Source organism: Dioscorea cayenensis, chromosome 9, assembly GCF_009730915.1.
Source record: "Dioscorea cayenensis subsp. rotundata cultivar TDr96_F1 chromosome 9, TDr96_F1_v2_PseudoChromosome.rev07_lg8_w22 25.fasta, whole genome shotgun sequence".
NCBI classification, from domain to species: Eukaryota; Viridiplantae; Streptophyta; class Magnoliopsida; order Dioscoreales; family Dioscoreaceae; genus Dioscorea; species Dioscorea cayenensis.
The window spans coordinates 10,804,668-10,825,241 of NC_052479.1; the positions used below are offsets into that span (position 1 = coordinate 10,804,668).

A 20,574-nucleotide genomic window follows, 5' to 3' on the forward strand; every position below is an offset into this window, starting at 1 on the left:
TTATGCAACACTTGTTTTTAACTTTTGATTTCATTGTTGATTGTATTGTGCTCCATGGAGAGCTAAACCTCCTAATGGGTACTTGAATTTTGTAAACCCAAGGATATTATTGTTTCATTGATCTTTTATTATGCTTTCCTTAATTGATGTTTCAATTGAGATCCAATCTTGAATGCTTGTTGAATCATTTCTCCCATAAAGTGACACTAGGGTTGTGAGTCCATCTTGGTAACCGTTGTAGATGAGTGACACAATACGAGGGTTAGACATTGCTTGATTGGAGACGATTGAGAGGGTGACTCGAGAGGTAGCGGATCATCACCTTTCCCCTCCGATGTGATTTATCCTACCTCTATCTCCTTGAGTTTTTTGAGATCATAATAGAGTGAAGTTCTAGAGGATGAACTCCGCTGAGGCTTAGTTGCCCGAGCAACAGAGTGAAGCGTTGATGTGACTCTAGTTTCTGGGGCTTAAATGTGACTAGGAACCTTTCTCCTGGACCAAAGGGTTAGGCCTATACATAGGAAGAGGGTTATCACTTGGATTCCCTAGAACTCCATTCAACTTTGTACAGTGTGAGGTGTTGAGACTGAGTGATTTTTCTGCCATGACATAATGTAGAGTTAGTCATGGTTGACCTTAGATTTGGGACCATGTGATTAAGGATTTTCATGACACATTGAGCATTGATTAGGAGGTATAATAGTTGGTCTTGCACTTGAAACTTTAATCCTAGTGGGAGCATTGTCCGAGTACCCCACTTCTACTAATTTTCTTACATCTGACTTACTTGTGCCTCTCATTCTTGTTTCTTTTATCTTTGTTCACATTACATTTTATCAAAACTATCATTGTTCACTTTTACCTAGTTAAATAGAAATCATTGTGTTTCTATTCAATATTTCCTCTGGATACGATGCCCACTAACCTGGGATTTATTACTTTGACAAACCCATGCACTTACGGGTCACAGGCAAGGGGCGTTATCAGCCTGCGGTTAGGGTTTACAGGTGTTTTGGCAAGGTTTTTTTAATGGTTCTATGGCCATTGACATCACATTCTTTTTTAAAAGAGTTATTGGTGGAGCTTTCGTTGGCACCAATCTAGCGAGTTGTTCCCTAGGCTTGACAAGGGAACCTTTGATGAGGAAGAGGCTACTACACAAGACCATCAACATGAATATAGAAGGGGTTTTAGTTATGAATTACATGTTTTTACTTTCGATTTCATTATTGATTGTATCTTGCTTCATGGAGAGCTAAATCCCTTGTGGGTAGTTGGACTTGTAAACCCTAGGATGTTATTATTTCATTGATCTTTTGTTATGCTTTCCTTAATTGATATCTTTAATTGAGTTTCAATCTTGAATGCTTGTTGAATGATTTCTCTCTTAGAGTGACACTAGGGTTGAGAGTCTACATTGGTAGTCCTTGTGAGTGAGTGACACACCATGAGGGTTAGACAAAGCAAGATTGGAGATGGTCGAGAGGGTGAGTCGAGAGGTAGCAGAGTGTCCCCTTTCCCCTTCGTTGTGATTAATCCTACCTCCTTCTTCCAAGAGTTCTCGGAGGTCATAATAGAGTGAAGTGCTAAGAGAGGAACTCCGCTGGGGCTTAGTTGCGTGAGCATTAGAGTGAAGCGTTGAAGTAATTCTTAGTTCTAGGTCTTAATTGTGACTAGGGGTCTTTTGCCTTGACCAAAGGGTTAGACCAATATTAGGAAACAGTGTTTGGAATCCCTAGAGCTTCTTGCAACTGTACATAGTGTGAGGTGTTGAGACTGATTGATTTCTCCATCAGGACATAGTGTAAAGTTAGTCACAGTTGACCATAGGTTTGGGACCGTTTATTTTAGGATTTCCATAACTCATTAAGCATTAGTTAGGAAACATAATAGTTGGTCTTCTATTTGAAGCAATAATCCTAGGGGGAGCAATAATCGTAGGGTGTGTCAAGTTTTTGGCACCGTTACTGGGGAATAGTCATTTTAGGAACACTTTGCACTTTGCTATTTTAGCTATTCATCATTTACACTATTTCACACTTTCTTATTCTATCATCGTTATGATTTGTTTTTCTTTCTTTTGTAGCAGCTCTATGTTATGACCCGAGGGAACCCTTCGATATTGGTTGAAGGAGATCCTGAATTTGAACGAACAGTTTGTAGAAGGGGTAAAGAACCTGTGCATGAACAAAATCATTCAGCTAAAATAGAGGGTGAAGGATTTTAAAACATGGCTGAACAAGAGGGCCAATGAAGAACTCTTTCAGATTTTGTTAGACCTACTATTCATGGGACACAATCAGCCATTGTGATTCCACTGGTAGCTGCCCAGAATTTTGAGTTAAAGCATGCATTTATTCAGATGGTTCAACAGTCCGCACAATTTAATGGGTTAGCCGATGAAGACCCGAACAATCATATTGAGAACTTCCTTGAAGTGTGCGACATGTTGAAGATCAATAGGGTTTCTGATGATGCAATTCGCTTCAGGGTTTTCCCATTCTCTTTGAAAGGAACGGCCAAATAGTGGCTCCATTCATTGCCAAGAGCTTCCATCACAACATGGAACAAAATGGTTGAACCTTTCCTTGCAAGGTACTTCCCTTCGGGAAAATCGGCAAAGCTTCATAATGATATATCTTCATTTGTTAAGATGGAGCTTGAAACTTTGTTTGAGACTTTGGAACGATTCAAGGACCTTTTGCGGAAATGTCCACAACATGGGTTCCCGGAGTGGATGATCATTAATACATTTTATAATCGGTTCAGCTCAAGCAACAAACAACTACTAGATGCCGCCGCAGAAGGCACAATGGGGAACAAGACTCCTAAAGAAGCCCGGCAATTGATTTAAGAAATTGGTTTGAATAGCTACCAATGGAATTCAAGGTAAATGAAGAAAGTGGCCGGACTCCATGAAATTGATGCTGTTACATCCTTGGCAGCCCAAGTAGAAGCATTGTGCAAGAAATTGGATACATTGACTTCACCAAGGGTACCGCAATCATAAGTTATGCTGGTTGTGGGGTTTTTATATGCCATTTGATTGTACTATTTCTATTTCTATTTCATCCCCATTGAACAAGTAGACTTTGTGGGAAATCTGGGAAGAGGACAAGGCAATCCTTATAGCAACACATACAAGTAAGGGTGGAGAAGTCATCCCAACTTTTTTTGGAATAACTAAGGGCAACAAAAGGCCATGGCACCACCAGGTTTTCAACAACAACAAGCCCCAAACATGGAGAACTGAGTTTCGGACTTGGAAACCCGAATGACCGATTTAGAGAAAGCTTTGACAAGATTCATCCAGTCATCAGACACAAGGATTCAATCGGTTGAAGCTACATTTTGCAACCACACTGTGTCATTGTACAATCTAGAAAATCAAGCGGGGTAAATTACGAAGTCTCTATTTGAGAGACCACAAGGAAGCTTGCCTAGTAACACCGAAACCAATCTGAAAGAACATGTGAAGGTGATCACTTTGAGAAGTGGTCTTGAGGTTGAGGGTAAGCTTTCGAGTGAGAAGACTAATGTTGAAGAACCCGAGGTCGTAGAGGTTGGGGAGAAAACTAAAGAAAAGAGGTGAAATCCTCACCATATAAGCCAAGAATCCCTTATCCTTCAAGGTTGAAGAATGACCAAAATGATGAACAATACAAGAAGTTCTTGGGTCTATTCAAGCAATTGCACATCAACATTCCTTTTGTGGAGGCGTTGTCCGAAATGCTAAGGTATGCAAAGGTTTTTTAGGATCATTTGACCAACAAGAGGAAGTTCGAGGAGAGTGCATCGGTGATCTTAGATCCCTCTTATTCGGTGGTGTTACAAAAGAATATGCAAAACAAGAAGAAAGACCCCAAAAGCTTTATTCCGTGCAATGTTGGCAATTTGGGTGAAGAGATGGCATTGGCTGATTCAGGGGCTAGTATGAACTTCATGCCGTACTCATTCTTTTAGAAGCTAGGCTTGGGAGAGCCTAGGCCCACTAGGATGACACTTCAATTGGCAGACCGAACAGTTAGACATCCGAGGGGCATTATCGAAGACGTACTTGTGAAGATTGACAAGTACATATTTCCTGTGGACTTTGTAGAGTTGGATGTCGATGACGATGTAGATGTTCCTTTGATACTTGGGAGGCCATTCTTGCGCACTTCCAAGGCACTTATGATGATACTTAGGATGACACTGAGGGTTGGCAATGACAAGTTGACATACCACCTCGCCGAAGCCATGTGAAGTTCTCTTGGCTTTGATGATACTCTTTACTTTCTTGACACTACCGATGAACTAATAGATGAATATGTGCAAGAATTATGAATCTAGACCCATATGAACGGGTACTAGACCAAGAAGTGGAAAATAAAGAAGTATTGATGCTTGGTCTAGAACAAAAGGTATCATCTACCCCGGGGATTGTGAAGAAGGTGCTCTAAAAGATGAAGTGTGCAAGGAGACGCCACAAGAAATGCCGCAAGGCTAATGGGGATGTACGAGAACGGAGTGAGGGTGACAAATCTTCATGTGGTAACATGCTCGATAACTCCTCCTCTACCCTCAAAAGATTATGTTCATTATGCTTTCAAGTTATGGGTAAGAGGGAAACCTTCATCTATGAGCCCCCGTGAGGTAAGAAGAGGTACGTCAAGCTTAGTGACGTTAAACAAGCACTTTTTGGGAGGTAACCCAAGTCTTTACTGTTTTTCTAGTTTTCAGTTTAGAACTTACATGAATAAGAGCTTAAGTGTTGGTGTCTTGATCTTTTACATGCTATTGTTATGTTTTTCATGTAGACCGTTGGTATTTTCAAGTGCTTAATTGTGTTTGGCGAAGTTCTTGGTCATTTGAGCATGTGTTTCATGATTCTCTGGTTACTTTTGCATAATATAGGAAGGCTTTGAATAGGTGTAAATGTTCAGAAATTTTGTGCAAAGTCTATGATTTTTTCTAAATCATCCAGAGAAGACACACAGCCATATGGAAATTCCACACGGGCGTGTATTTTCGTTCTGAGCTCATCCCGAGGGAACACAAGGGCGTGTGTCTGCCCGTGTGAATGACCTTGTGATGGTCACACACCCGTGGGTAATTTCCACACAGGCGTGTGTTTCTCTGCAGATATTTGGAGCTCTATCCTGAGAAGACATAGCGGTGTGTGTCTGCCGATGTGTCAGACCTTGTGCATTACACACCGGCATGGGTAAATGTCACACACTCATGTGATTTCCTGTAGATAATACCTCACCATCCCGAGAAGATACAAGGGCATGTGAATGCCCCTATGAGGAGCCCTGTGAAGATCCACACCCGTGTGGAATTCCCATATGGGCATGTGAAACACTTAGATGACTTTCTCGTGTGGACAGAGGAGCCACAGGGCCGTGTGGGTGCTCCTGTGGGTCGAGCACACGGCCGTAGGAAATTTTCACATGCCTGTGTCGATGCGTTCATAACAGAAGTGTGCTATCCTGAGAGCACACAATGGCATGTGTCTGCTCTTGTAAAGCTTCCCTGTGGAGTCACATGGGTGTGGGTAATTTCCATATGCCTGTGTGGATGTACAAACACCATGAGGCTCTGGTTTTCTTTAAAATCTCTTCGCATTTCTTCATCTTCTCACTCCCAAACATTTTTAGAAAGCGTTCTTGCACTCTTTCGACTTCACACCGTCATTATAGAGGGATTTTACTCGAGTTTTCTAGCCGATTTCAAGTTTTCTATCTTTATCTTGTTGGCAACCACTCATTTTCTCTTTTCTTCACCATACTTGATTTTATTCATTTGAATCTGGTGAATGTGTTTCGTTTTGATGTCTAAATGATATATTTACGTTTAGAACGAATTTATGATGTATTTTTTTAGTATATTTCATAGAGGTCGTGCGACTTTCACGCTTAGTGGATCCACACGGGCTTGTGGAATTTCCATACGGCTGTGTGGATTTCTGCAGTTTTGTTTGGTGAGTTTAACTGATCATTTTTCATTTTCAACACTTGCAGATATGGGTTCTAGAACTAAGAAAGCGAGTGACAAGCGTCCCCGAGAGGCATTTTCCAACCCGAGCACATAAAGTTCTCAATTCTCGAGCATAGGCTCGAGTTGAGCGATTGTCAAAGCTCAGATTTGGTTAGACACAACTTCCAGATTTGAGCTCACTCAGGGAGGTGCAGTTAGCTGATCACATAGCCGATGAGGTTGACGAGCTTCTCTCCGTGGGTAGCTGGAGGAGATTATTTCTCATATGGGAGCCAGCTATCTGCATGCCTACACTAGTGGTGCTCTCATCTTTTGAGTTCGATCGCTCGTATAGCTACTTCTCAAGCAGCGACATGATCTAGTTTAGAACATTTGGACATCACCACAGCATGTGCGTCAGTCAGTTTTTGATTCTACTTGGGCTGTACGATGAGGTATTCACAAACACAGAGAAGTATACTCACTTACCGATAAATTATACTGGCACTTTGACCTCGCAGAGAGCGTATAGAGTATTATATGGTCAGGGCTAGTACGAGCCGGGGGTGTCCAAGGCCACGTGTCTTTCTTGACCTGCATACCGTTACTTGCATGCCGTTCTGAGAATGCCGGTGAATGGCCGTGGTGATAACACAAGGATACTATATAGACAAGAGCTATTATACCTGTATTCCATGTTCTAGAGTCAGCCGATCCATTTGGGCACATTGTAGCTAATTATCCGAGGTACTAGGGCCGATGACGCCAGATTGGTTTTTATTTTCACTGGCCCTAACATCACTCATCATTGAAATGGGTCTTCTAGACTCCATCGAGAGGGCCAGAAAATAGCTCCACAACCTATTGGGACTCAGCTCATCAATGAAAAATAGCTCCATCAAATGTAAATTCGGAGTTCAAGTGAGTATTATTTCAATTGACCACTTCCACATATGCTTTTGATTGATTTATATCCTATTGTGCTTGCTTGCATAAATTGAATGCAATGTACATCTTAATTGTGGAGGGAGTCCACATTACACATATTCATTACATAAGTTTTTGGTGAAATACATGTTCACGTAGCCAATGGTGGTTCACCTTAGTTGCAATGATTGTATTCTTAAGTTTAGAGGAATTTTGAACATTGAATGTTCTCATGCTCTAGTTTTTACTTGAATTTCTAGGAATTTTTACCCGATTGACAATTGTTGCACTACTCGTTCATTAAACCCTTTTGGAAATTCAAGTTCGTTGTTTAAGAGACTAAATAGTTTTGTTTTCTTGGGTTATTTTTTCTAAAAAAATCAAAAATAAAAATGATGAAAAATGAAAAGAGAAAAAAATACTTGTTTTTAGTTGTTCATTTGGGGTGGAAAGAGCTACCACCTATGAAGTATGAAGCTACTCTCATAAGTCGGATACTAGTAATGTCCTAATGAGAGAAAGAGCTATCTCATGGGATGAGTGAAAGCTACTACCCCGTGAGAAAGAACTACCACCTCGAAAGTGTGAAAAGCCATTTTAGCGACCACTTTGGAAAGGGCTACCTTAGAAGATATGTGAAGCTACTACCATCTCTTTATTTTGTGTTGTTTGTAGATAAATAAGTCCCTTATTCCTAGAACTTTGAGGAATGTAAGTTGGGTTGACTTGAGTGAGTTTACACACACTTACACGATTTTTCGATTTGTTGTCTTTTTATTCGAGGTTTTTAGCTAGAGCATTGATTTTTCGTATTTGGTGTTGAAATTTCCCTTACTTGTAGAATGCTTCACTTGCATGCTTTTGGTGAACCAAAAGGCCAAGAACTTTCAATATTTCTTTTCTTCTAATAGCTCAATGTTTTATCTTGAGGACAAGAAAAAGCTTAAGTGTGGGGAGATTTGATAAGTGCTTGTCTATTAGTAATATGAAAGTGATTACATTCTTACGATGAACATTTCTTTTCTCAGGTTTTATCAGTAATACATGTGTTTTTGTGTTCTTTTGTGCATGTAGGGTTGTGGAAAAATATAGAGGAAGGAAGCAAAAGTAGAATTACAATTGTACTTTGTTGATGAAATCTTGGAGTGAACAAGCGTGAAGACACACTAAGTTGTGCTCAATACGTCAATGTAGCCAACCTCCATCTGACTGAAGCAATTACATGGTTTGGAGGGACACAAAGGTGAGTCACATTTACGTGTTTTGACATGTGTAGTCTTTAGCAAGATCTTCATCAATGTTATCCCATTATTGAAAAAGTGGCCTATCTACTATAGCATAGATGTGTTCCGTTTATATTGCCTCGATAAAAGTGTGTGGATTCAGGAGTGTGGCGGAGCATCATGGCAAAATCAATGTGCAATTCGATGAGTAGTTACTATTCATAAGCCGTGAATATAAGATTCACCCGCAGATTCACTGCAGGCGTGGAAATTCACGCCCGTGTGGATTCTTTGATTCAACCCTTTATAAAGCAGTGTCTTGTACCCGATTTGATTATCCTTTTTTCCATCTTTTCTCCATCTTTTCCCAAAACCCGCAGGGGCGGGCTAAGGTTTGAGGGAGGGTATTGGCGAGGGTTTTGGAGTGGTTCTACAACTACTGACACCACGTTCTAAAGAGCTAGGGAGCTTTCGTCGGTACCCGATCCGGCGGTGTGCCCTGGGCGACGAGGAACCTTTTTAAGAGGGGCAGGCTGTCCACAAGGCCATTCGCATATAATCTCGATGGGGTTTTTACTTATGGATTTCATGTTTTTACTTTCGATTTCATTATTGATTGTATCTTGCTCCATGGTGAGGCTAAACTGCGGTAGGTACTTCGACCTGTAAACCCTAGGATGTTATTCTTCATTAATTTTTATTATGCTTTCCTTAATTGATGTTTTTAATTGAATTCCAATCTTGAATTCTTGTTGAATGATTTCTCCCTTAGAGTGACACTAGGGTTGATAGCCTACATTGGTAGTCCTTATGAGTGTCTTGACACATGAGGTTAGACAAGCAAGATTGGAGGTCAGTGGCGGGAGCATCACCACTTAAGTTGTGATTAATCCTACATCCTTGTTCGAGGTTCTTTGGCAGTCACAATAGAATGAAGTGGTAGAGAGGAACTTCTGATGCAGTTTAATTCGTGAGCAACAGTGAAATGAAGATCCTTAGTGTAGGTCTTAATTTGTGACTCACGGGTCTTTTCGCCCTAGACCAAAGGTTACACCAATTTTACAGAATAGTATTTGGAATCCCTAGAGCTTCTTGCAAGCAGCCACATAGTGTGAGGTGTTGGGCCCAGTTGATTTCTCTACCGGGCGTAGTGTAGGAGTTAGTCACGGTTGACCTTAGGTTTTGGACCGTGTTTTTGGGTTTCCGTGACTCATTATGCATTGACTAGGGGACATATTGGGTGGTCTTGCGCCCAGGCAATAATCTAGAGACAATGTCGAGTGCCTACTTTCTATGTTGATTGCCTTTCCTCTCCATTATTGCACCTCTCTTTTCGTATTTTTTTGTTCTTTTCATATTGATTCTATTCACACCACTATAGACTCATCTTCACTTTTGTTAAATAACGTCTTTGCGTGTAATACGATCATTATTCCTTGTGGATTCAACTACCCTCACGGGGTATTATTAGTTTGACAAACCCCATACACTTCGAATTACTTTTACTTAAAGAGGTGTATCATCTTAGGCGGGAGAAAATATTTTGCAACAAAGTTTTGAGGAGACCTGCTTTGAATTATGAGTGATCTACGTGACATGGACCCTTGTATTGTTTAGCGGTTCCTCGCAATGAAAATGGGAAGAGTTTATGATGAATAACATCATAGGATACATTACCTTGAAGAAGTGTCATAGATCTCAAAGAAATTTCTCAAGTGATACGTCTGAGTCTTCATCTTGAAACCAATCAAGTATTTTGTCTGTTGCATCATCTGGATAAGAATTTGGCTTGACTCAGGTATTCATAGCAGGGGAGGATGAACAATACTATACCCTACTCCTCAAGTTCGATGGGGAAAATATAATCTTTCTGCTACTCTTTGGTTCGGCCCGTTTTCTTGTTGACCAACTAACGAGACCTGTTTTGATCAAATTAATACACTTCCTTCTTTACTTGGAAATTTCTCTCAACTTCTTGATCAAGGTGGTAATGGAGATGAGGTCAACTTTCCCGCAGGTTATACAAGTGTGCCTATCGCTTAAAGATGAATCCAATATAAACAAGAGAATAAAATAAGATGAAATAAAACAAAACTAATAGGAATGATTAAGAACAAGGGAAAGTCAAATATGACGTGAGCATTTCCCCCACTTGCCATAGCAAGGGGGGAAAAGAACCAGAGGAAAGGAGGGGAGAGCTCATAGGAACGTTACACGAGAGGAGGGGAGAGCTCAGAGGAACGTTACCATTCTACAACTCATGTTGTCAGGAGTCCAATTTTAGTTACATACTATTGATCAGTAGTATGTACTTCCTTTTGAGATGTCTTGTGTGATGCCACTTTAGCCTCTTATTAATGTCGTGAGTACAAGTAACTCAATTGAACGTAATTTTAAAATTGATGTATCAAACTGAAAATTTTTATAATTCAGTGACTTAAATAGAATTACCTGAATAGTTAAGTGAATATTTAAATAATTTACCAAAATTTTATTTAAAGCAATATTTGATATGATAAATATATCTAATGTATTTGTATGCTTGATCATAATATATGCATATATGGGAGGAACCTTCCATGTAATTGCCTTGATCGAGTCATGTTGCAGCGCCGTGACCTCACGCATTAGAGTCCAATAAAAAATAGACTTCTCTCACCAAGTATTTTTTGACATACACAAATATTCTAGCTCAAAAACTATTTGCTCAAGTCCTTTTAAATTTTTTTAAACAATCCTAAAAAAAAATCTTTATTTTGATTTAAATATCTTTTTAATAGTGATCATAAGATTTGTAAATTTGATTGAAATTATTTTTGAAAGAAAAAATTTGAAGATAGTTGCCCATTCAATTAATACTAATTAATATAATAATTGTTTACTCATATTAAGAATTTTTTTTTGCATTAATAATACGTATATATATTAATAATTAATTCATTAGGTTTTCTATTAGGACACTAGTCTAGGTAATGCCACAAAACAATGCAGTGATATTAGTTTATATTATTGCATTAAGATTCGTGCAAAACAGATCGAGTAACAACCGCACCGTGCGTCCATGATCACCAAAACATTGTCAATAATAGTAACCGAAATCAACGGCTCCCCGGATTGGATATCATTTCCCGCCGTGTCGGCAGGGCTTTGACATTTGGTCCACGAAATCTTTTTCTTTTTTTTTTTTTTTCTTAATTTTAATTTTTAATTTCAATTAAAAATAAATGAAAATTTAACAAGAAAGGTGGTTGACGTTGGAAGAATGCAACCCCAGTCTCCTCCTCTTTGTCCCAAATTTTAATTTTTTAGAAGATTTTTCTCAAATTCCCTGAATCTATTCCATCTTTTTTTAAGGGTTTGTTTTTTAATGGATTTAATTGTTTTAAGGTGTTGAGGGTTAATGTCATGTTGAGGAGAAGATTTGAGTTGTGATTTGGTGGAGGTGTTTATCCCAAATGAGCAATCCGCAGGAGTATCTCTATCTCACCAATCTTCCAGGTTTTTCAATTTTTCTTTTTATGTTTTGTGGATTTTTTAGGGTGTGGTCTTGGATGGGTGTAATTGCCTTGAAGAAGATGAGATTTTTATGTTGTTTCTTTGCTTATGATGTTGATTTTCTTGTAGATGGTTCTTGTTTGACAATTTAGGGTTTTCTGAATGATTAGGTGTGGTTTTGAGAATCAATAATTTAGTGCCTTTGTGAATTCTTAGCATGTTTTCGAAAATGAAATCTGTGCTATTGGATGACAAGCATGAGTATTTTTCAGGGGATTATTCTGAAGTGTTGATTGTATAGAAGGATGTTGATGTGAAAAGAGGAAAAGCTTTTTATTTTCGGTTTATTTAGTTCAGCAAAAGTTTGCGAATAAATAATTTATACAAAGAGAAACAATGGTTGCTTGTTTAATTTGATCATAATGGAGACTGATAAATTATTTACAAAGAAAGCTTGAGATGAATCTTCTTTTCTGTTGATTAACTCTTTTAGAGCAGTTTCCAACCTCAAGTAACAAGTGCAGGAATAGTCACAAGTATTGAGTGATTCTACAAACCAAATCGATTCTTTTAATGGTCTAATATAAACAACAAAGAGCTTCTTGTGCTCTTGCACTTGTTGGATTGAGAAAAGTGATTACTAAAAAACAAAAAATTTAATGGTCTCTTTGCTGTTTTAGTAATTTTCGGTCATCTTCAAGCTAGATTCCGTCTCACGGATTTTTTTTTTTTTTCAAAACTTCAATAGCCCATGCTACTGGATATGGACTTTTGTATATAACCTGGTGGTGGATAGGCAATGTAAAATTCCTCTCATTTAGTGGCTAATTTGCTAAACTGCTTAAATGTCAGTATCCCTGTTTCTTGCATATTGAGTGGGAAGCTGTAAAGTAAGAATGAGTTCCACTTTCTTCATATAACATCCAAATAATATTAATGATACATCTTTCTGTCTGCTTGATTCATGACTGTTTAGACAGGCATTGAATAAGATAACTTTGAGGATATGTTTTCTGTGTGTGTTAATGATATTGGTGGTCTGTTATTTTATTTTTTCTTCATGTCTTAAATAATAATAACTGATTATTGCATTGTGAGCATCAGCTGCAAAGTAGATATATATTCTTGCTACTAATATAAGACTTTCTGTTGAAGTAAAGATTAATTTTTTGGCCCTCGGCATTTCTTCTATTTAGATTCCTGGTTTAATATGTATTTTCATGTTAGATTTCTTTGCTAGAGTTTCCATGCGATGTTACCTACATCATGCTATTGTAGAGTATTTTGTTGATTTAAGCCTGCTTTTCATGCCACTGTTACAATATACATATACAAAGCATCTATACTTGTGTGCTGATGCAGTTTACTTTTGCAGTTTATGCTTCTAAATTGTATAGTTAATGAAAGTATGTGAATAGCTCCATACTAAGCCTACATTCCTCTTACAGCTTCTCCTCGTCCAGTGGGAAGGTTGGAAAATCTATTGAATCGACCTGGTAATGGATGTTGTGTTGATTTTTTTCATCTACTGACTGGTGTATATGCTGAATACTGATACCAGCATTTTTCTCACAGTTTCTTCAGCTCCATTAAACCGGCTAGAGTATCTCTTGAGTCAACAGGGCAATAAATTTTGTGCTGATTGTGGTTCTCCAGATCCAAAATGGGTGTAAGCTTCAGATTGTTGGATGTTATCTTGCATTGATGATAAATTTTTTTCTGAATTTATTTATACAGATGCATCTTGTTGCTAATGTGATAATGTCCTGTTATATCAACTTAGCATTCACAGATGTCTCTTGTGTTGATGAGCTTGAAGTTTGGTATAGGATGTAGTAGATGCCAGATAGGTAGCTTAAATATTTTTTCACGATTACTTAGGTTTAAAATGTAGTCATCCATTACAATAAGTTTTTGGCCTCGTATTGTGCACATAATGGGTTAGTGTCTTTGTCAACTTGGTTAATAGTCCCAATATCTCTAGAAATTTGAAATTCTTTCCTGTATATTGAAATAGAACTTTTATGCCCACTGTTCAGTTTTTGGATTGCTATTGCTCCTGTAAACATCTGGTTGTATTTAAGATTGGTAAAAGGAATTTAGCGAAAGCATGAAAACTTAAGAAAGTCATTCTGTTTACACCTTGTGCTGATCTGCTTGTGGAAAATGACGATTAACAAAGTGTCAAAACGATTTTCCCATGTGATCTTTCTTCAATCTCTTTGCTGAGTAGCCCTGCAAGAGTTTTAACATTTTATTTTCTCTTTTATTTGGTATATGCTGATGAACTACTACATTCTGTTATCTTTGTGATAGATCTTTACATGTTTTTTTGACTCATGCATTCATATCTGAGAAGTATAAAGATGTTTCTGTTGTGTTCTTAGTTGAATAATTAGATTATTTCCATCAGCTATTGGTATTTTTATATATAAATGTTATTAACCGATTGATTTAAATAGGTCATTGAGTATTGGAGTATTTATTTGTATCAAGTGTTCTGGAGTTCACAGAAGTCTCGGAGTGCATATATCAAAGGTTTTAACTCTGAAATATTCTTCTCTGAAATCAAGTTTATTTATTTATTGACTTCGTTGGTCCAAACTTTTTATTCTGGCCAATATCTTGCTGAAATCTTCATTATATGTGCTGATACCTCCTTGGGGGCACTTATGGTTTTAGCCTTTTAAAATGCTCTCAAGTGGCACTTTAAGTTAATGAATCTGCAGATATACTCTTTCTAATTAAACCAAAAAAGGGCACAATCCTATTATATGAGATTTGCCTATCAGGATTATATGTTAATTAATCAAGAGAAATACGATTCTCTGAGTTTTTAAATTCATCGTTGGGTTTGATGATGGTTTAATTGTTTGTTTGTTTAAGATATAAAAGGAGGTTATCATTTTTGGGTACTTAAGTTAGAATAACCTATTATTGCGCTGGCCTTAAACATTAACTGTTGTGCCCCATGCACATTTAATGACAAGGTAAATCGACAACAGTTAATGCAGAAAAATTGCATTTATTTCTTCTAAAAAGTCATAGAAACACTCATACATGTTAATTACCGCAATAAAACATTACATACATGTTTAAATTTTATTGATGTTTTTAGTTTAAATTTTGAAAAACATTGCAATTCTAATATATTATTTCAGGTACTATCTGTGAAGTTAGATGAATGGACGAATGAACAGATTGAGATATTGATTAACCATGGTGGAAATGCTGTAGTGAATGCAAAATACGAAGCATTTATACCTGAAAATATTAAAAAACCAAAACCAGATTCTCCTGCAGATGAGCGATCTGATTTCATCAGGTATATTTAAATATTATAGTTATGTTATTTTCAAGTGGATTTTTTCTAATGTATACATTTCTTGAACAAACCAGGAGAAAGTACGAGCTTCAACAATTTCTGAACCCTAATTCACAGATAGCACCAGGAACATCTTGTAATTTGAGCTTAGGCTCTCATAGCAATGGTTCAGGCAGTAAACAATATGAAAAACAACATACCGGCCTCCGTCATGGGCTTGGTCAAGCATTTAGGAATAGCTGGAGAAGAAAGGAGTCAGAACAGAAGGCAGCCAAGAAAACGGTGTGGTTAACATGATCCAATTCTATCCATTTATAGAGTATGCCTTGGTTCAAAATACTTGGCTCTCATTCATATTTAAGAACTTCAAAGTTCCCATCTTCTTTTGTTTTCGAATCTTGTAACTCTTCGATCTTTTTGTAGATGGGCATGGTAGAATTTGTAGGATTGATCAAGGTAAATATTGTGCGAGGCACCAACCTGGCCGTTAGGGATGTGATGACAAGTGACCCGTATGTCATCCTATCATTGGGGCACCAAGTAACTGAATTTTTTCAACGAAATTCATTTCTTATTACCTATTACAACAGTAAAAGGTCATAATTACTTTCTTTGTTCTTGTAGTCAATGAAAACTAGAGTTATAAAGAGCAACTTAAATCCTGTGTGGAATGAAAGGTTAATGTTGTCTATTCCTGATCCCATCCCACCTCTAAAGTTGGTAAGTTGATGCATTCATTTTATGTACTTTTCGGCATTTTCATTTGATTGTTTGTGTAGGAATGATTTATCTTTCCTGCATCTTTTCAAATTAACAACATCAGTTGCATCCCTTAGCCAAAACTCGTGCTAATTATTTTTCTGGAAAAAATTACAATTGTAAAATAAAATATCAACTTTGTCAAACCTTACTAAGTCCAGCTCTCCTTGAAATCTTTCTGTTTTAATCAAATTTAAGTAATCCCCTGTTTTTTCTTTTATTGATGCACCAATGTTCTATGCCAATATTTTCAAATGGTACTGATTCTACTGTATTAATAAGAGTACAAAGTACACAGATTGGTGAAATAATTATGTCATTTGGATGTAAGCAATCTATCTCAAAATGGAAAGGTTATGGGAACTATATACCATAACAAGAGGAATTCCAAAATTGTAAGAGGTGCATGCTAGTTGTAAGTTTTTTATTTTTGAACCTTAATATCTGAAAAACAGGTTTATCTCACGGGGATCTAAAATTTACTTTAAAAAAGAGTATTACATCCCACAGCATGATATATAGACAACGGTTTACTCCTGGTATCTGGTTTCGATAAATGAATTTGAGAATTGTTATGTGAAATGCTAGTGTGAATCTTTAAATGTTCTTCACTTGGTCAAGATGATGTTCAAGCAACCATTGTACAACCCCAACAGTTATATTAGATCATTGACAAAATTATTGAGAATAATAACCATAGGCTACGCTATTTGTTATTAAACTCTTAACCATTTATAGTCTCTAAATTGTACAAGATTTTTATAGCAGCAATTATAGAATTTATATTTTTTGTAATTCTGCAGCTAGTGTATGATAAGGATACATTCTCAACAGACGATCACATGGGTGAGGCAGAAATCGACATCCAGCCATTGGTATCAGCAGCTAAAGCATATGAAAACTCGACAATCTCTGAGTCTATGCAGTTAGGGAAATGGCTAGCTAGTGACGACAACACTTTAGTCAAAGACAGTGTGATCTACCTAATGGACGGCAAAGTGAAGCAAGATATCACCCTCAGGCTGAAAAAAGTTGAGCGGGGTCATTTGGAGATTGAACTGGAATGTGTTCCCCTCAGTCAATAATAATGACCAAGGGCAAAAACTATGGAAAGACAAACAGTCAGTATAGTATCGTATTAATACAAACTATGGGGCTTGATTTCCCCGAAGATTGTTAGCTTTCGGCCACCATGAGCTGTGTTATATGCTGTATTTTGTGCCAACCTTTTAAAAATTAACACTTTGGAAAGAAAAGTTTGTATAGAAGGTCTTTGTGTAAATTCTAAGACACCCCAGCTCGAATGATATCAAGTTGAAAATATATTTGATTGTTAGATGTGAAAGTATGAGCTTTGGTATGAAATTGTGATATTGGTATGCAAAATTGATATGTTAGATGTAAAAGTAGTAATGAAATGCCTCGTGGGGCTCATTAAATATGTGTAGTCATAAGCTGATCAAATCTCTGAAGTGAGTTGTCATCTAGCCTGCACAATTATTAACCTCTCTATACACATGTGTATTTGAGAAACTCCAACCCCTATTCAAGAAATCTCTAATGGTAGAAATCAATTTGTAGTGTGGCTCACTATTCAAAGCAAGACTTTTTATTTTTCATAACTACAACTAAAGAGTCAGTTTCATGTTCCATCCTCTAAAGCCCTTGTTCCAACAAAGAAATAGATTATGATAAATATCGCAAAATTTCTGCTACTAATATGGGAGATATGCCAACCCTGAAATATTAAACTACAATTCCATTTTGCATCCTTGTCTCATTATATTTCTGTAGCTACAGATAATCCAGGACATCTCCTTGCACTACTACCATGCACATTAATTTTGATATAGTAATCCCTTGGTCATTTCTAGCAAATGAGTGCTTTATCCTTAAGCTTCCTAATAAAATTCCCAACAACATCATTTGCCTCTGTGGTGGTATGAGCAAGAATAATTTGAGGGCCATTAGAATGCCAAACAAAATTTGTATCATATAAAGCAAAATTTCTCCGGTACCAAAAAAATGAAAACTGCATACATGAAATCACACCCCAGGACACACCAAATTAGTGCAGCTTACTCCCACATTTCATAGAAATCTAGTCTTGCACACTCAAATTGAAGAAATTTCAGTCAGCCAGTGCAGGATTTAAAAAGACCCAAGTATCAAGGGCTCTCTCGCAATCCCTCAAAGCTTGTAGAATTGTTTTATTTTCCCTTGAATAACGAAATTATAAAATTTGAGAAGTAAACTTGCAGTGTTGTAAGAAAGTAGCTGTTGGCAAGGATCCTTGCAAAACTCTCCAAATAAAAACCTTTATCTTGTTAGGACAGGATAATATTCCAACATAACTTGGCTAAGGGTCAGTTTGATTTATTGATAAGAATAGCAAAAGCGGTATAGTTAAGTACAAATAGTTGAGGTACAGTACCAGTGCTTGTGCTATTCTATGTTTGATGTTTATTGGACTGTACAAAATTTTTTGTGCTATTTGGTGTTTGATTTACAAAAGTATAGAATAAAAATTTGTAAATTTATTATAATACCTTTTTATTGTTCTATGCTTGTTTTACAACATAAGAACATTCAACACAAAATTTTATAAAAATCCAAAGATATGGTCCAAACAACACACAATTTTAAAAAAAACTTTCAATCCACAACCAACAAAATCCCATTAAAATTCTAATCCAAAAAACACAAACAAATAGATAGATTAATAAATAAATAAATAAATAATGCAATCACAATAATTTAGAATAAAGAACTTAAAAAACAAATCTCATCTTCATTCAGAAAGAAACAAAAACCCTAATTACATCAATTTGAATTAGGAAGAGATCAAAAGTATGTCTTATAATTTTTTTTGGGAGTAATTGTGCTTGTATATATTATTGCCAATGGACAACTGTGCAACACTGGCATTGTCTGCTTGGGTGATCATCACATTGAAGAAGAGAAGGAACTTTGTTTTGACCTAGTGAAATCTAATCTCATTTCAAATATTTTAGTGTAACTTTTAATTTTAAGTAGGGGTAGTATGGTCTTTAAGTTGTCATGTACTTCAATAAGATTATTGTACCGTGCTTTTGGTGATACAAAAAAATTAGTTAGTTGTGCTGTACTCAATCAACAGTTGTGTTGTACTCTCAATTTATTTGAAAATTAAACTAGTAACAAAATAAATTGCTATGTGTTGTCCCTTAAAATCTTGAGTATCAAAACGGACCCTAAGTAAGCCATGTTAACTTTCCTAATATCTCAATTAACAAGGCACAATGCAAAATGTATAAGAGGTAGATGCTCAATAAGTCTTTATGAATCCAATAAGTCTATTTGTAATTCTTCCAATATCATAAGAGCTTCAATATATTTCCTAATACGTCTATGTGGTACGTAACTCTTCCAACATCATAAGAGCTTCAAGATATTTCCCAAAATCAAAAGTTAAAGGGATACCACAATGCTTTCTTGGAGACATAGCTTGCTTATGATCTAAGTTGGAAGAAACCACGATCTTAGGCTTGGACAAGCTAAATTTTTTCAAATCTCACAAGAAAATAGAATTGTTCAACTAGGGTTAGAGAGGATTCATATTTGTAAAAACTTCATAAAACATAATAAATATTATCCTATTATGAGATCCCGATATAAATATGAATGTTAAAGTAACAAAACAACTTTTGTCTTTAACGCCTTATAATTTTAATTAATTATTCGACTCCATCAAACTTTAATCAAAATTTAAACTTAAGACAAAATTCTAGACCAATTTACAATTTCATTTCATTCTATCAAGTAAAATTATAAATTGACAATTTTACTCCAACACTCAAAATGAGACTGATTTATAATTTCTTTAAACATGACTCTCTAGGTTCATCTTGATAGGTAATGGGAGGATGCCAAAGGATGTGAGTGATACCTAGCCAACCTTGTAGCCCACATAGTAGCCTAATCGAACATGAATGAATAAATCATTAAAACCTTTCAGATTATGATCACCATATGGGTATAAACCTTTCGCTCCTGTAGCCCAACCGAGTGAGAGCTATAATAAACGTCAAACTCATTAAATTTGATCATATACCAGCAACTATAGTAGAGTAAGATTACTAAACTACCTTTTGTGTCTCACATAATTAGTTTGATTGCCTTAGTGAAGGTCTTCTAATCTCACCTATTCCTAATTGCATAAGATATTAACGCTTTTACTTCTGAGAAAATGAATTCCTTATATATGATCACTCACAAATATCCTCGTTGGCATTCGAGGGCATACTCCTAATAATTTCAACTATATCTTATATACTTGTAGAGAACTTAGGTGTGAATTAATTTAACCACATAATGCAACTATTTGTCCAATTATCACAAAAGATCGAAAATTTATGTCATATTTTAAGGTAAGCGATCGAGGATTAAATTATAATTAACCTCTTAACTTAAACAAGCATGATATTAGTAATTATTTTGTTAATATACACAGGATTGCATTGGGGCTCTTGATGGTACACATATCCACACATCCATTCCAAGTGAAATTGTCCCACTTTTTCATGGAAGAAAACCTTGTCGCTTTCAAAATGTGTAAACTACGGTTGATTTTGAATTTATACACACACACACACACACACACACACACACACACACATGTTAGCCGTTTGGGAAGGTCCAGCACGTGATAAACTCATCCTCCGAAATTGTTTGGAAAGAGAAGATAGACTTGTAGTGCTTGAAGGTAGCATATCATTATATGAAAATTAAAATATTTAATCAAATATAATGTTTTAATAACTTGTAACTAGGAAAATATTACCATGTAAATGTTGGATACTCCACAACATTGAGTTTTAAATCACCATGACATGGTGTTCC

At 36.5% G+C, this 20,574-nt stretch overlaps 1 protein-coding gene and 1 non-coding gene across 2 annotated transcripts; one reads left to right on the plus strand and one right to left on the minus strand.

The window, feature by feature from the left end:
* Positions 1-2,624: 2,624 nt before the first annotated feature.
* LOC120269755 lies at positions 2,625-2,730 on the minus strand. The gene has a single exon (XR_005539392.1). It is a non-coding gene; the product is annotated as a small nucleolar RNA R71 (small nucleolar RNA).
* An 8,598-nt stretch (positions 2,731-11,328) lies between these two features.
* Positions 11,329-17,038, plus strand: LOC120269221 (probable ADP-ribosylation factor GTPase-activating protein AGD11). The gene is made up of 9 exons (XM_039276565.1): positions 11,329-11,612; positions 13,058-13,105; positions 13,185-13,278; positions 14,072-14,147; positions 14,771-14,934; positions 15,009-15,216; positions 15,358-15,474; positions 15,559-15,654; positions 16,497-17,038. Exons 1-9 carry the CDS (start codon positions 11,570-11,572, stop codon positions 16,776-16,778), a joined length of 1,128 nt encoding a protein of 375 aa, XP_039132499.1. The 5' UTR covers positions 11,329-11,569; the 3' UTR covers positions 16,779-17,038.
* Positions 17,039-20,574: the final 3,536 nt, after the last annotated feature.